Raw genomic sequence first — 13,124 nt, 5'->3', positions numbered from 1 at the left:
GGATGCAGAGGACAGAGGACAGAGGATGCAGAGGACAGAGGATACAGAGGATGCAGAGGACAGAGGATGCAGAGGATGCAGAGGATACAGAGGATGCAGAGGACAGAGGACGCAGAGGACAGAGGATGCAGAGGACAGAGGATGCAGAGGACAAAGGACAGAGGATGCAGAGGACAGAGGACAGAGGATGCAGAGGACAGAGGATACAGAGGACAGAGGATGCAGAGGACAGAGGACAGAGGATACAGAGGACAGAGGACAGAGGATACAGAGGACAGAGGATACAGAGGACAGAGGATGCAGAGGGTGCAGAGGACAGAGGACGCAGAGGATGCAGAGGACAGAGGATGCAGAGGACAAAGGACAGAGGATGCAGAGGATACAGAGGACAGAGGATACAGAGGACAGAGGATGCAGAGGACAGAGGATGCAGAGGATATAGAGGATACAGAGGACAGAGGATGCAGAGGACAGAGGATATAGAGGATGCAGAGGACAGAGGACAGAGGATACAGAGGACAGAGGATACAGAGGACAGAGGATGCAGAGGACAAAGGACAGAGGATGCAGAGGACAGAGGATGCAGAGGACAGAGGACAGAGGATACAGAGGACAGAGGATACAGAGGACAGAGGATGCAGAGGACAGAGGACAGAGGATGCAGAGGATGCAGAGGACAGAGGATGCAGAGGACAGAGGACAGAGGATGCAGAGGACAGAGGACAGAGGATGCAGAGGACAGAGGACAGAGGATGCAGAGGATGCAGAGGACAGAGGATGCAGAGGATACAGAGGATGCAGAGGACAGAGGACAGAGGATGCAGAGGATGCAGAGGACAGAGGATGCAGAGGATACAGAGGACAGAGGATGCAGAGGACAGAGGACAGAGGATGCAGAGGACAGAGGACAGAGGACAGAGGATGCAGAGGACAGAGGATACAGAGGACAGAGGATGCAGAGGACAGAGGACAGAGGACTCCAGTGTAGTGGGTTCATAGTCAGCTGACCTGTGGTAGACGGTGTCGATCATTTCACACCAGGCTCCAGCTCTGTCCACCGCACAGCCATCAGAGTCTGTACACTGACCAATCAGAGAGAGAGACAGACATCAGAGTCTGTACACTGACCAATCAGAGAGCGAGACAGACATCAGAGTCTGTACACTGACCAATCAGAGAGCGACTCCATTTGAACAAAAGAATTAGCAAGGTAGATAGCTAACTAGCCAGGCGCTAATAACTATCTGCTTCAACCAGAGTGTAGGAAAAGCACCGTGCTATCACCGGATAAATAACAACTTTGTTCAGACGCTGGTTAGCTTTAACTCCACCATGCTTTTATGCTACACTGGTTGCAGAGTATGAGCCCAACTGTGAGCAATTTCTCAAACTCTGTACTAGCTTAGCTCGTTGTGACGGCTGACGAGGTTAGCAGAAGGCTAAGTTAAACTATTAGCAAGGTTTCTCTCCCTCCCGCTAACAGCTTAGCTTGTTGTGACAGCTAACGTGGTTAGCAGAAGGCTAAGAGGACATATTGGATGTATGACCTTTGTCCATGACTCTGAGGTGTTTCGTCATTTCCTCCAGTCTTTCTTTTGTTTTTCCTCCAGCGAACGTCCTAAACACAACGTGTTGATCTCGCGGTCGTTGTTTTAGAAACCAGGTTGCATCAGGAGCTGAACTCATCGACGTACAGAAGGAATACTCACACAGTCCACCAGCATCTTTCCCAGCTCCTTGGCTCCTACGAAGCTCTTGGCCAGCTCCAGAGGGTTGGAGGGTCGGAACACATCCACGGAGCTCACCACCACCTGAGGAGGTTTACCTGCAGAGACATGGCAGGTCACATGATAACGTGGGGCACAAAAAAGAGACAACTGTAATTTAGAGGATTATTAGTTTTGATGTAAATCAACTTCTCAGTTTGAATACTTGATTATCTCTTAATTAAATCATGAGGTTCTAAAAACAGCCACTTTCCTTCCTCCGTTCACTTGAATGAGAACGAGGCTGGAACAGAGGGAGGCGGAGCTAAAGGAGACGCTAGTGAGCATGCTCAGTGGGCTCAGTGATGCCGAAGATTGAGGTCATTTTCAACCAAATGTAAAATAAATGTTTGCATCATGTTCAGACAGAAGGAAGTCTCACCTGTACCGAGCGAGACCACAATACCCAACTTCTTGATCTGGTGTCCACGGCCCTGAGGGGGGGGGGGGGGGGTTAAGAAAGGAGGCGACGGATCATTTATCGGTCTAAAAGAAACACAAATGCTGGGGAGTGTATGAATGTGATTGTGATGGATGACCAAGATACCTCAGCTTTCAAAGCTTTATTGCACTGGTGGATTTCTGACATGGCGTCCAGCGTCGGGTTGTTGGCCAGCAGCCCTCCGTCCAGAAAGCGGCCCATTGGTCTGAAGTAGGTGGGGGCGGCGCCGCTGGAGCGGGCGGCTCGCCACACGAGTTGTTCTGGTGGAAAGATTTAGGCGTTCAAAAAACATCCACGCTGAAAACACCAAACCTGTGAGCAACTATCTGGAGTCACAATTAAAGGAAAGGTTTGACATTTTGTGAAGTACGAATTATTCAATTTCTTGCTGAGATGAGAAGATTGATAGCTCCCAGCAGCAGGCTAGCTTAGCTTAGCATTAGCGCTGTCCAGGGGGAGCACCGTCCACCTGACAGCAGCTCTAACGCTCATCAAGACCAACAAGTCAAACCGTCCCTTTAAACGTGGGAACTTGTGGGGCGCCGCCCAAAAGAATGAAAGATATCCTTCTCTTCACAGAGACACACCTTCATCAGTCACCTTCCTACGCTTTCTGGGCGGCTCCTCTGTGTATCCTACTACCAACACATCCTCATCCTCCCATCCTGCAACAACAACATGGCTGGCACTCAAACATCACCAACAACCGGACTTCTTCAGGAATACGCCATGCAGCTCGTTCTGCATTCACCCGGCGACTCGCTTTCCAACTTCAGCCCCCCGGTGGTGCATCAGGGCAGTTCTACGTGATGGGGTACCTTGTGGGATGGTGAGGGGCTTGAAGGTGGCGGTGGTGGTGTACGGGGGCTCTCGGTGGACGGAGGGAGGGTCGTAGTTCCTGAAGATGTGCAGCTCGCCCGGATGTCTGTCTGCTAGAACACTGGTTACCATCACCCTGAACAGACGAGAGAACGCACCAAATGAAGGTCTGAGTCATCCTCTGGTTGTATAGAAGTCTATGCTTCATGTGTTAAAGCTGCATTCTCTCTCCTGACCACCAGGGGGCGACTCCTCTGGTTGTATAGAAGTCTATACTTCATGTCTTAAAGCTGCATTCTCTCTACTGACCACCAGTGGGCGACTCCTCTGGTTGTATAGAAGTCTATGCTTCATGTGTTTAAGCTGCATTCTCTCTCCTGACCACCAGGGGGCGACTCCTCTGGTTGTATAGAAGTCTATGCATCATGTGTTAAAGCTGCATTCTCTCTCCTGACCACCAGGGGGCGACTCTTCTGGTTGTATAGAAGTCTATGCTTCATGTGTTAAAGCTGCATTCTCTCTCTTGACCACCAGGGGGCGACTCCTCTGGTTGTATAGAAGTCTATGCATCATGTGTTAAAGCTGCATTCTCTCTCCTGACCACCAGGGGGCGACTCCTCTGGTTGTATAGAAGTCTATGCATCATGTGTTAAAGCTGCATTCTCTCTCCTGACCACCAGGGGGCGACTCTTCTGGTTGTATAGAAGTCTATGCTTCATGTGTTAAAGCTGCATTCTCTCTCCTGACCACCAGGGGGTGACTCCTCTGGTTGTATAGAAGTCTATGCTTCATGTGTTAAAGCTGCATTCTCTCTCCTGACCACCAGGGGGCGACTCTTCTGGTTGTATAGAAGTCTATGACAAAAGTATTCCTTCTCTCTTGATTTATTAACATAGTGAACCATCTTCAGGTTTTACCTCGGGTAACAAACATCCGTCATCTTGGTGTTCTCTCCGAATTCCTTCTGCAGGAAGTCCTCCAGTGGTGCCGACTCGTAAGGTCGCGACCCCTTGAACACCTGCTCCTTCATCCTGAAGTACAGGCAGAGCAGGTACTCCATGGACTTACCTGCAGAGCAGAAACACCATCGTTATTATCACACACACACACACAGAGACACACACACACACACACACACACACACCGTGGACGATAGCGAGGGCCAGGATGCCCCCGGTGCTGGTTCCAGCCACCCAGTCGAAGAGCTCTCTGGTGGGCCGCCCGGCCTCTCGCTCCAGAGCGATCAACATCTGTATCAACACCAGGCCTTTGATGCCCCCACCATCCAGACACAGCAGGCGGTCCATCCTGCAGAGCACGCACACACACACACACACACACACACACACTGTCATCGCACTGAGCGTCTGAGGACCGTGTCAGATGAAACTCGTCAGAATCACTCACTTCCTGTTCTCCATCTTGGTGCCCTGGCTCGTGGCACCGACCGCGGCCCCCGCAGACAGGATGTCCTCCAACCCTGTCGACCAATCACAACAGCTGTTGATACGGAGCCAAAACATGGCATCACGTGTGCATTAAAGATGGAAACATTTAGTTTGCAAAAACAATCGACCAGCTGCTGTTACCTGCAGACGGGGCCTTGCTGGAGGGGGGGGGGAGGCACCGCTGGACCCCCACACTACACAGCATGTCCAGCAGGATCTTTCTATTAGGACCTGTCACGTTCACACACACACACACACACACACACACACACACACACACACACACACACACACACACACACACACACACACACACACACACACACACACACACACACACACACACACACACACACACACACACACACACACACACACACACACACACACACACACACACACACACACACACACACGTAACGGGCTCGTGAGCTCAAGTTCCTTATTTGCCTCCTTCTCCTCCTCCTCCATATGCCTCCTCGCCTCCTTCTCCTCGTCCTCCATATGCCTCCTTCTCCCTGTCCTCCATATGCCTCCTCGCCTCCTTCTCCCTGTCCTCCATATGCCTCCTTCTCCCTGTCCTCCATATGCCTCCTTCTCCCTGTCCTCCATATGCCTCCTTCACCTCGTCCTCCAAATGCCTCCTCGCCTCCTTCTCCCTGTCCTCCATATGCCTCCTTCACCTCGTCCTCCAAATGCCTCCTCGCCTCCTTCTCCCTGTCCTCCATATGCCTCCTTCACCTCGTCCTCCATATGCCTCCTCGCCTCCTTCTCCTCGCCTCCTTCTCCCTGTCCTCCATATGCCTCCTTCTCCCTGTCCTCCATATGCCTCCTCGCCTTCTTCTCCCTGTCCTCCATATGCCTCCTCGCCTCCTTCTCCCTGTCCTCCATATGCCTCCTCCCCTCCTTCTCCCTGTCCTCCATATGCCTCCTCACCTCCTTCTCCTCATCCTCCATATGCCTCCTCGCCTCCTTCTCCCTGTCCTCCATATGCCTCCTCGCCTCCTTCTCCCTGTCCTCCATATGCCTCCTCCCCTCCTTCTCCCTGTCCTCCATATGCCTCCTCACCTCCTTCTCCCTGTCCTCCATATGCCTCCTCCCCTCCTTCTCCCTGTCCTCCATATGCCTCCTCACCTCCTTCTCCTCATCCTCCATATGCCTCCTCGCCTCCTTCTCCCTGTCCTCCATATGCCTCCTTCTCCCTGTCCTCCATATGCCTCCTCACCTCCTTCTCCCTGTCCTCCATATGCCTCCTCACCTCCTTCTCCTCATCCTCCATATGCCTCCTCGCCTCCTTCTCCCTGTCCTCCATATGCCTCCTCGCCTCCTTCTCCCTGTCCTCCATATGCCTCCTTCTCCCTGTCCTCCATATGCCTCCTCACCTCCTTCTCCTCATCCTCCATATGCCTCCTCGCCTCCTTCTCCCTGTCCTCCATATGCCTCCTCGCCTCCTTCTCCCTGTCCTCCATATGCCTCCTCGCCTCCTTCTCCCTGTCCTCCATATGCCTCCTCACCTCCTTCTCCCTGTCCTCCATATGCCTCCTCGCCTCCTTCTCCCTGTCCTCCATATGCCTCCTTCTCCCTGTCCTCCATATGCCTCCTTCTCCCTGTCCTCCATATGCCTCCTCGCCTCCTTCTCCCTGTCCTCCATATGCCTCCTTCTCCCCGTCCTCCATATGCCTCCTTCTCCCCGTCCTTCATATGCCTCCTTCTCCCCGTCCTCCATATGCCTCCTTCTCCCCGTCCTCCATATGCCTCCTTCTCCCCGTCCTTCATATGCCTCCTTCTCCCCGTCCTCCATATGCCTCCTTCTCCCCGTCCTCCATATGCCTCCTTCTCCCCGTCCTCCATATGCCTCCTCGCCTCCTTCTCCCTGTCCTCCATATGCCTCCTTCTCCCTGTCCTCCATATGCCTCCTTCTCCCTGTCCTCCATATGCCTCCTCGCCTCCTTCTCCTCGCCTCCTTCAGTCTAAGTCCCTCTTACCTTTGCTGGTGCGAGCGGCGATGAGTCCGGGCGTCTCTCCCAGGTCGTTGTGGATCTCGACGTCGGCCCCGAACACAATCAGAGCTTTGATCAACTCCATGTGGTCCCTCTGGAGAACATCGGGGAACACAGATTCACATATTAAAAACTATTTGAGCTTTTCTGGGGCACCGTTTACATGTTGATGGTGTCACATTACTAGTTGTTAATAAATGTTTCGTAAAGGCTCCGCCCTCTCAGCGCTATTGGGGAAAAAACAATAGCGATAGCTCTTTGGGGGCGGAGCCTATAATCTGGTTGCTAAATCTGATCTGATGTGTTTATGAAAAAAAAAATTCTAATCTGAGAAACAATATTTTAAAGTTTTGTCGGTATCTTTTTATCAGTTACGGTTTTGTGAATATCTTTTGTTTGTTGTTGTAATACTCATATTGGCCACACGAGGCTGAAGTGCACCACTAGACGTGTTCTAATTAGAACTAAAAGCACGAATCACATAAATTGAGTGTGAGGAAGTTGTTTGAATTAAAAACCTCACCTGGAAGAAGAGGCGAATGCTTTTAGATTTAAAACATAAGCGCTTCAGCCTCGTGTGGCCAAACACGAGTATTACAACAACACACTGATTCACAGATGAAAACTGCATTAAGGAACTAATTAAACATGTTTTTTCGTCTGGTCTCAAGTAATAAACACGGGAGAGAAGACGGATCATGAGATTAAAAACAGAACAATATTGCATTTCAACCACTTTGCCGATTCCTTCCTCCTTCACGAGCGCCCTACGTCACCTTCATGGCGAGGTGCAGCGCTGTGTTCCCGTCCTGGCCCTTGAGGTTGGCGTTGGCCCCGTGGGTGAGCAGCACCATGGCGGCCTCAAAGCGCCCCTTCCGGGTCAGGATGTGGAGGGCGCTCTCTCCGGTCTTGCTGAGGTAGTTCACCGCACAGCCGTGCTGCAGCAGCATGAGGCACATCTGGTCCGGAGACACCATGGAGGTCTTGGTCATGAAGCCATTGTGGGAACATACGAGCAGGAACACATTTCTCTGGTGGAGTTGTTGTTTAAAACCAGCTCAACATTACTCACCTCAGCAGTTCTGGACCAGTGGAGAGGAGTTCCTCCATACAGAGAGTCCTCAGCCAGGAGCTGACCCGAGTCTGCTTTGAGGATCTCCTCCACACAGCTGACCAAACAAAAGAGTGTATACAATACTGAAGTACATCTTCCAATGTCTCTAAAAAATGGCTTGGAATCCATCCGTCTTCTTTTTCTGGAGTTAAAGCTACTTGAGGAACACTCATTTAGAGTTGGTTCTGGTGCCCCCTGTGGACTAAAGTGGTAGTGTTGGTTCTGGTGCCCCCTGTGGACTAAAGTGGTAGTGTTGGTTCTGGTGCCCCCTGTGGACTAAAGTGGTAGTGTTGGTTCTGGTGCCCCCTGTGGACTAAAGTGGTAGTGTTGGTTCTGGTGCCCCCTGTGGACTAAAGTGGTAGTGTTGGTTCTGGTGCCCCCTGTGGACTAAAGTGGTAGTGTTGGTTCTGGTGCCCCCTGTGGACTAAAGTGGTAGTGGTGGTTCTGGTGCCCCCTGTGGACTAAAGTGGTAGTGTTGGTTCTGACGCCCCCTGTGGACTAAAGTGGTAGTGTTGGTTCTGGCGCCCCCTGTGGACTAAAGTGGTAGTGTTGGTTCTGGTGCCCCCTGTGGACTAAAGTGGTAGTGTTGGTTCTGGTGCCCCCTGTGGACTAAAGTGGTAGTGTTGGTTCTGGTGCCCCCTGTGGACTAAAGTGGTAGTGTTGGTTCTGGTGCCCCCTGTGGACTAAAGTGGTAGTGTCGGTTCTGGTGCCCCCTGTGGACTAAAGTGGTAGTGTTGGTTCTGGTGCCCCCTGTGGACTAAAGTGGTAGTGTCGGTTCTGGTGCCCCCTGTAGACTAAAGTGGTAGTGTTGGTTCTGGTGCCCCCTGTGGACTAAAGTGGTAGTGTCGGTTCTGGTGCCCCCTGTGGACTAAAGTGGTAGTGTTGGTTCTGGTGCCCCCTGTGGACTAAAGTGGTAGTGTCGGTTCTGGTGCCCCCTGTAGACTAAAGTGGTAGTGTTGGTTCTGACGCCCCCTGTGGACTAAAGTGGTAGTGTTGGTTCTGGTGCCCCCTGTGGACTAAAGTGGTAGTGTTGGTTCTGACGCCCCCTGTGGACTAAAGTGGTAGTGTTGGTTCTGGTGCCTCCTGTGGACTAAAGTGGTAGTGTTGGTTCTGACGCCCCCTGTGGACTAAAGTGGTAGTGTTGGTTCTGGTGCCTCCTGTGGACTAAAGTGGTAGTGTTGGTTCTGGTTCCCCCTGTGGACTAAAGTGGTAGTGTTGGTTCTGGTGCCCCCTGTGGACTAAAGTGGTAGTGTTGGTTCTGGTGCCCCCTGTGGACTAAAGTGGTAGTGTCGGTTCTGGTGCCCCCTGTAGACTAAAGTGGTAGTGTAGACCAGGACTAAACTGAGGTCTATAAAGGCCCAGGACTAAACTCAGACCAGGACCAGGGCTAAACTGAGGTCATATAGAGGACCAGGGCTACACTGAGGTCATATAGGAGACCAGGACCAATCTGAGGTCTATAGAGGATCAGGACTAAACTCAGACCAGGATCAGGACTCCTCATCTTCAACCCTGCTCACCCCTTCTCACTGTACTTCATGGCGCTGTGGATGGCGTAGCCAGTGCCGCCGATGACGTCACACTTGGCCCCGCCCCCCAGCAGCGCTCTGACTGACTCCACGCGTCCCAGGCGGCACGCCACGTGGAGCGGCGTCTCCCCGTTGTCGTTCAGCTCGTTCACCCCCGAGCACAACCTCGAGCACATGACCTGGGAGAGAGAGGGGGCGGAGTCCATAAGGCAGGGCGTGCTTTGGGGCGGGGCTACGAAGGGCCGGCCTCACCTGGATGACGGCGGGCGTGTCCTGCTTGGCGGCACGGTGCATGGGCGTCTCCCCGTGCCGGTCCCTGATGTCGGTCCGGGCCTGGCTCTCCTCCAGCAGCTGCCTCACGCACGCCAAGTCGCCGCGCTCGCACGCCAGGTGCAGCGGCGTCTGACCGGAGCCGTCACGAGCGTTGATCTGACTGCATGCACGTATGTGTATATAAATACATTTGTTGGGGTTGTATAAATGTAATATATATATATATATATATATATATATACACACACACACACACATAAATATATATATATATACACACACACATAAATATATATATATATATATATTTATGTGTGTGTGTATATATATATATATATATATATATATATACACACACACACACACACACAGTATAATATATATACATACATATATACACAGTATATATATATACATATATACACAGTATAGTGCACAAACTCCAGCTGCCAACACAACTAATAATAAACACAAAAACAACAACAACCTGTGAAGCATCCGAATGTTTAGTTTGTACATTTAGTTTGAAAACTAATCGACAACAACTTTGATAATCGTTTAAATCAAATTAACTAACTTGTTTCGAGTGAACTCGTTACCTCTGGACATAGTTATGTTTGAGACACTCTCTCATGCCCGTCTCCACGGCGATGTGGGCGGAGCTCCAGTCCTGGTGGTTGCGGATGCAGTCTACGATTGGCTGCGTGGTCTCGGCCTTCAAAAGAAGTGTCTCGTAGAAGGGGCGGAGCTTGAGGGCGTATTGGGGGAACAAGTTCATGGCGTCCTCCTCCGACGCCACCTGAAACAGCCTGGTTCACGGAGAAGAGGTGACATATATATATATATTTTAAAGTGTTAATTTAAAGGGATCATAATGTTTGCAGAGTATAGCGCTTTGAAGCCGGTGATGTGGCCGTCGCCATCTTGTTTTTTCACGACCAGCGAACAGGAAGTGACCATATGTGGACTGAGGAGGAGGGATGTAGAGACTCCGTATGCAGCTTTAACACATGAAGCATAGACTTCTATACAACCAGAGGAGTCGCCTCCTGGTGGTCAGGAGAGAGAATGCAGCTTTAACACATGAAGCATAGACTTCTATACAACCAGAGGAGTTGCCCCCTGGTGGTCAGGAGAGAGAATGCAGCTTTAACACATGAAGCATAGACTTCTATACAACCAGAGGAGTCGCCCCCTGGTGGTCAGTAGAGAGAATGCAGCTTTAACACATGAAGCATAGACTTCTATACAACCAGAAGAGTCGCCCCCTGGTGGTCAGTAGAGAGAATGCAGCTTTAGCACATGAAGCATAGACTTCTATACAACCAGAGGAGTCGCCCCCTGGTGGTCAGTAGAAAGAATGCAGCTTTAATACATGAAGCATAGACTTCTATACAACCAGAGGAGTCGCCCCCTGGTGGTCAGTAGAAAGAATGCAGCTTTAGCACATGAAGCATAGACTTCTATACAACCAGAGGAGTCGCCCCCTGGTGGTCAGTAGAGAGAATGCAGCTTTAACACATGAAGCATAGACTTCTATACAACCAGAAGAGTCGCCCCCTGGTGGTCAGTAGAGAGAATGCAGCTTTAGCACATGAAGCATAGACTTCTATACAACCAGAGGAGTCGCCCCCTGGTGGTCAGTAGAGAGAATGCAGCTTTAATACATGAAGCATAGACTTCTATACAACCAGAGGAGTCGCCCCCTGGTGGTCAGTAGAAAGAATGCAGCTTTAATACATGAAGCATAGACTTCTATACAACCAGAGGAGTCGCCCCCTGGTGGTCAGTAGAAAGAATGCAGCTTTAATACATGAAGCATAGACTTCTATACAACCAGAGGAGTCGCCCCCTGGTGGTCAGTAGAAAGAATGCAGCTTTAATACATGAAGCATAGACTTCTATACAACCAGAGGAGTCGCCCCCTGGTGGTCAGTAGAAAGAATGCAGCTTTAATACATGAAGCATAGACTTCTATACAACCAGAGGAGTCGCCCCCTGGTGGTCAGGAGAGAGAATGCAGCTGAAATGAACACCAGTGTGTTCAGTAGCCCCTGCAGATTTGATTAATACTTTCAGCAGATTATCTTAATGATTAATCTTGGATCACTATTGATCTGCAGCAGAGCAGCTTATCCAACTCAAAGTCTGTTATCTTGAATGAATCTGACGGTCAGTTATGAAGGTAAGATGTCTCTATGGTTTTCCAGAATTGACACCAAATGTTTAATCTGCCATAAATCAGGGTATGCTCTAGGGGCGGGGCTACAGGTCTTTACAGAGAGGTATATGGCGTCTCTATGTTACTCCTCATCAGTCAACATATGGTCACTTCCTGTTCTCTGGTTGCAAAAAAAAAAGATGGTGGCGGAAAAACCGACGTGCTGAGCACGGACCTCAGGGTCATGTTGGGTGTCTCGGGGCACATGAGCAGACAGTCCCACGACTGGTACGGGGTGTTCCTGTACAGAACCAAGCGCCCCTCCTCCTTCAGCAGGGCTTTGCCTCCCCCGCCGTAGTCGGCCAGCGGCACGTCCCGGACCCGGTACGGGTTGGTGAACAGGGTGGACACGGAGGACACCGTGTCCAGCAGCCGGCCAAGGAACTGCATCGTCACCTGGCGGTAATTACAATAATTAAAGAGCAATAATATAACATATTAGTCAGAAATCTGCCATTTTGCATCATGTGTACTTTTACTTTCTGGTACGCTTCTTTATACTTTAATAATTCAGAGGAGAATATTGTCCTTTTTACCCCACTGATTAAATACAGTATCTTTAAGAAGAAACTATAACATGATGAACACATGAATGCAGAAACAATTACAAAGCAATAATTAAATAGATAAAAATCAGAAATGGGCCATTTTGCATCGTTTGTACTTTTCTACTATGCTAATACTTTTGTAGGTTTATGAATGAGGACCTTTACTTGTAACAGAGTACTTCTTTATGCTGTAGTGCTGCTAATACTTCAGGAAAGATGTGAATACTTTGCTTTTATCTCCATTTGGCAGGGTTTAAAAAACTGAATATATATAGTCATTAATAGTAATTTCACAAGTTTTGTCCACTGAAATATTTGATGGCTGCAGAACCCCCACTGACTGACTCTCAGGACGAGTTCTGACACACCTGTATCTTGAAACACACACCTGTATCTTGAAACACACACCTGTATCTTGAAACACACACCTGTATCTTGAACAACGTACTCTATGTATGTGTTTGTTTAATGAGGTCCTGACCACAAAGCCTCATTCCCTGTCTGTGTAATTAACACCAGATGTGTGTCGTTGTTGTTGTTTACTCTCCACAGCATCTGTACTTCCGGGGTTGAGATCAGTGGAGCTGTGTTACCGTGGTGACGGTAATAACGGGGTCGCCCCGTGACAACAACAGGGGGGGGGGGGGGGGGGGAAGCGGCTCCGTTCACGCCGCTCACGAGCCCGCTGATAACGGATAACGGGTGAACCGGGTGTTCGGCCCCCGCTCCCGAACACCCGGTTCAAGCCGTGTTCCCCGTTCACGCGCCCGGTAGCTGCAGGTGACGTGTCTTACCTGCTGGTACGTCTTCCTCTGGTTCTGCTACGCGTCGCTTGACTTCTGACAGCGACGTCAACGATCACGCGACGCTGAAACCGAACTGATACAAATCTTGACTGACGCGAGTAGCGCCAATCAGAGCTCGACGAGAGGGCGGTTCAAAGGTAAAAGGGGCGGGGCGTAAT

The 13,124-nt window shown here is 50.5% G+C and overlaps 1 protein-coding gene across 1 annotated transcript in view; it reads right to left on the bottom strand.

The window, feature by feature from the left end:
• The window catches only part of pla2g6 (phospholipase A2, group VI (cytosolic, calcium-independent)), a 14,847-nt gene extending 1,771 nt beyond the window's left edge, over positions 1-13,076 (bottom strand). Inside the window, exons 1-17 of the mRNA XM_034532550.1 lie at positions 12,955-13,076; positions 11,788-12,008; positions 9,991-10,200; positions 9,371-9,551; positions 9,110-9,297; positions 7,548-7,644; positions 7,252-7,434; positions 6,461-6,569; positions 4,617-4,706; positions 4,435-4,507; positions 4,172-4,335; positions 3,945-4,095; positions 3,027-3,163; positions 2,314-2,468; positions 2,149-2,200; positions 1,710-1,825; positions 1,009-1,082 (exon numbers count right to left, since the gene is read on the bottom strand). Of these exons, the coding sequence (XP_034388441.1) occupies positions 1,009-1,082; positions 1,710-1,825; positions 2,149-2,200; positions 2,314-2,468; positions 3,027-3,163; positions 3,945-4,095; positions 4,172-4,335; positions 4,435-4,507; positions 4,617-4,706; positions 6,461-6,569; positions 7,252-7,434; positions 7,548-7,644; positions 9,110-9,297; positions 9,371-9,551; positions 9,991-10,200; positions 11,788-12,002 (2,195 nt within the window). The 5' untranslated portion in view covers positions 12,003-12,008; positions 12,955-13,076. The remainder of the gene's footprint in view (positions 1-1,008; positions 1,083-1,709; positions 1,826-2,148; positions 2,201-2,313; positions 2,469-3,026; positions 3,164-3,944; positions 4,096-4,171; positions 4,336-4,434; positions 4,508-4,616; positions 4,707-6,460; positions 6,570-7,251; positions 7,435-7,547; positions 7,645-9,109; positions 9,298-9,370; positions 9,552-9,990; positions 10,201-11,787; positions 12,009-12,954) is intronic.
• Between the last annotated feature and the right edge of the window lie 48 nt (positions 13,077-13,124).

Source organism: Cyclopterus lumpus, chromosome 1 (genome assembly GCF_009769545.1).
Source record: "Cyclopterus lumpus isolate fCycLum1 chromosome 1, fCycLum1.pri, whole genome shotgun sequence".
Classification (NCBI taxonomy): Eukaryota; Metazoa; Chordata; class Actinopteri; order Perciformes; family Cyclopteridae; genus Cyclopterus; species Cyclopterus lumpus.
Note: the sequence above shows the minus strand (reverse complement) of the source record. Positions and strands in the feature narration are given on the sequence as shown.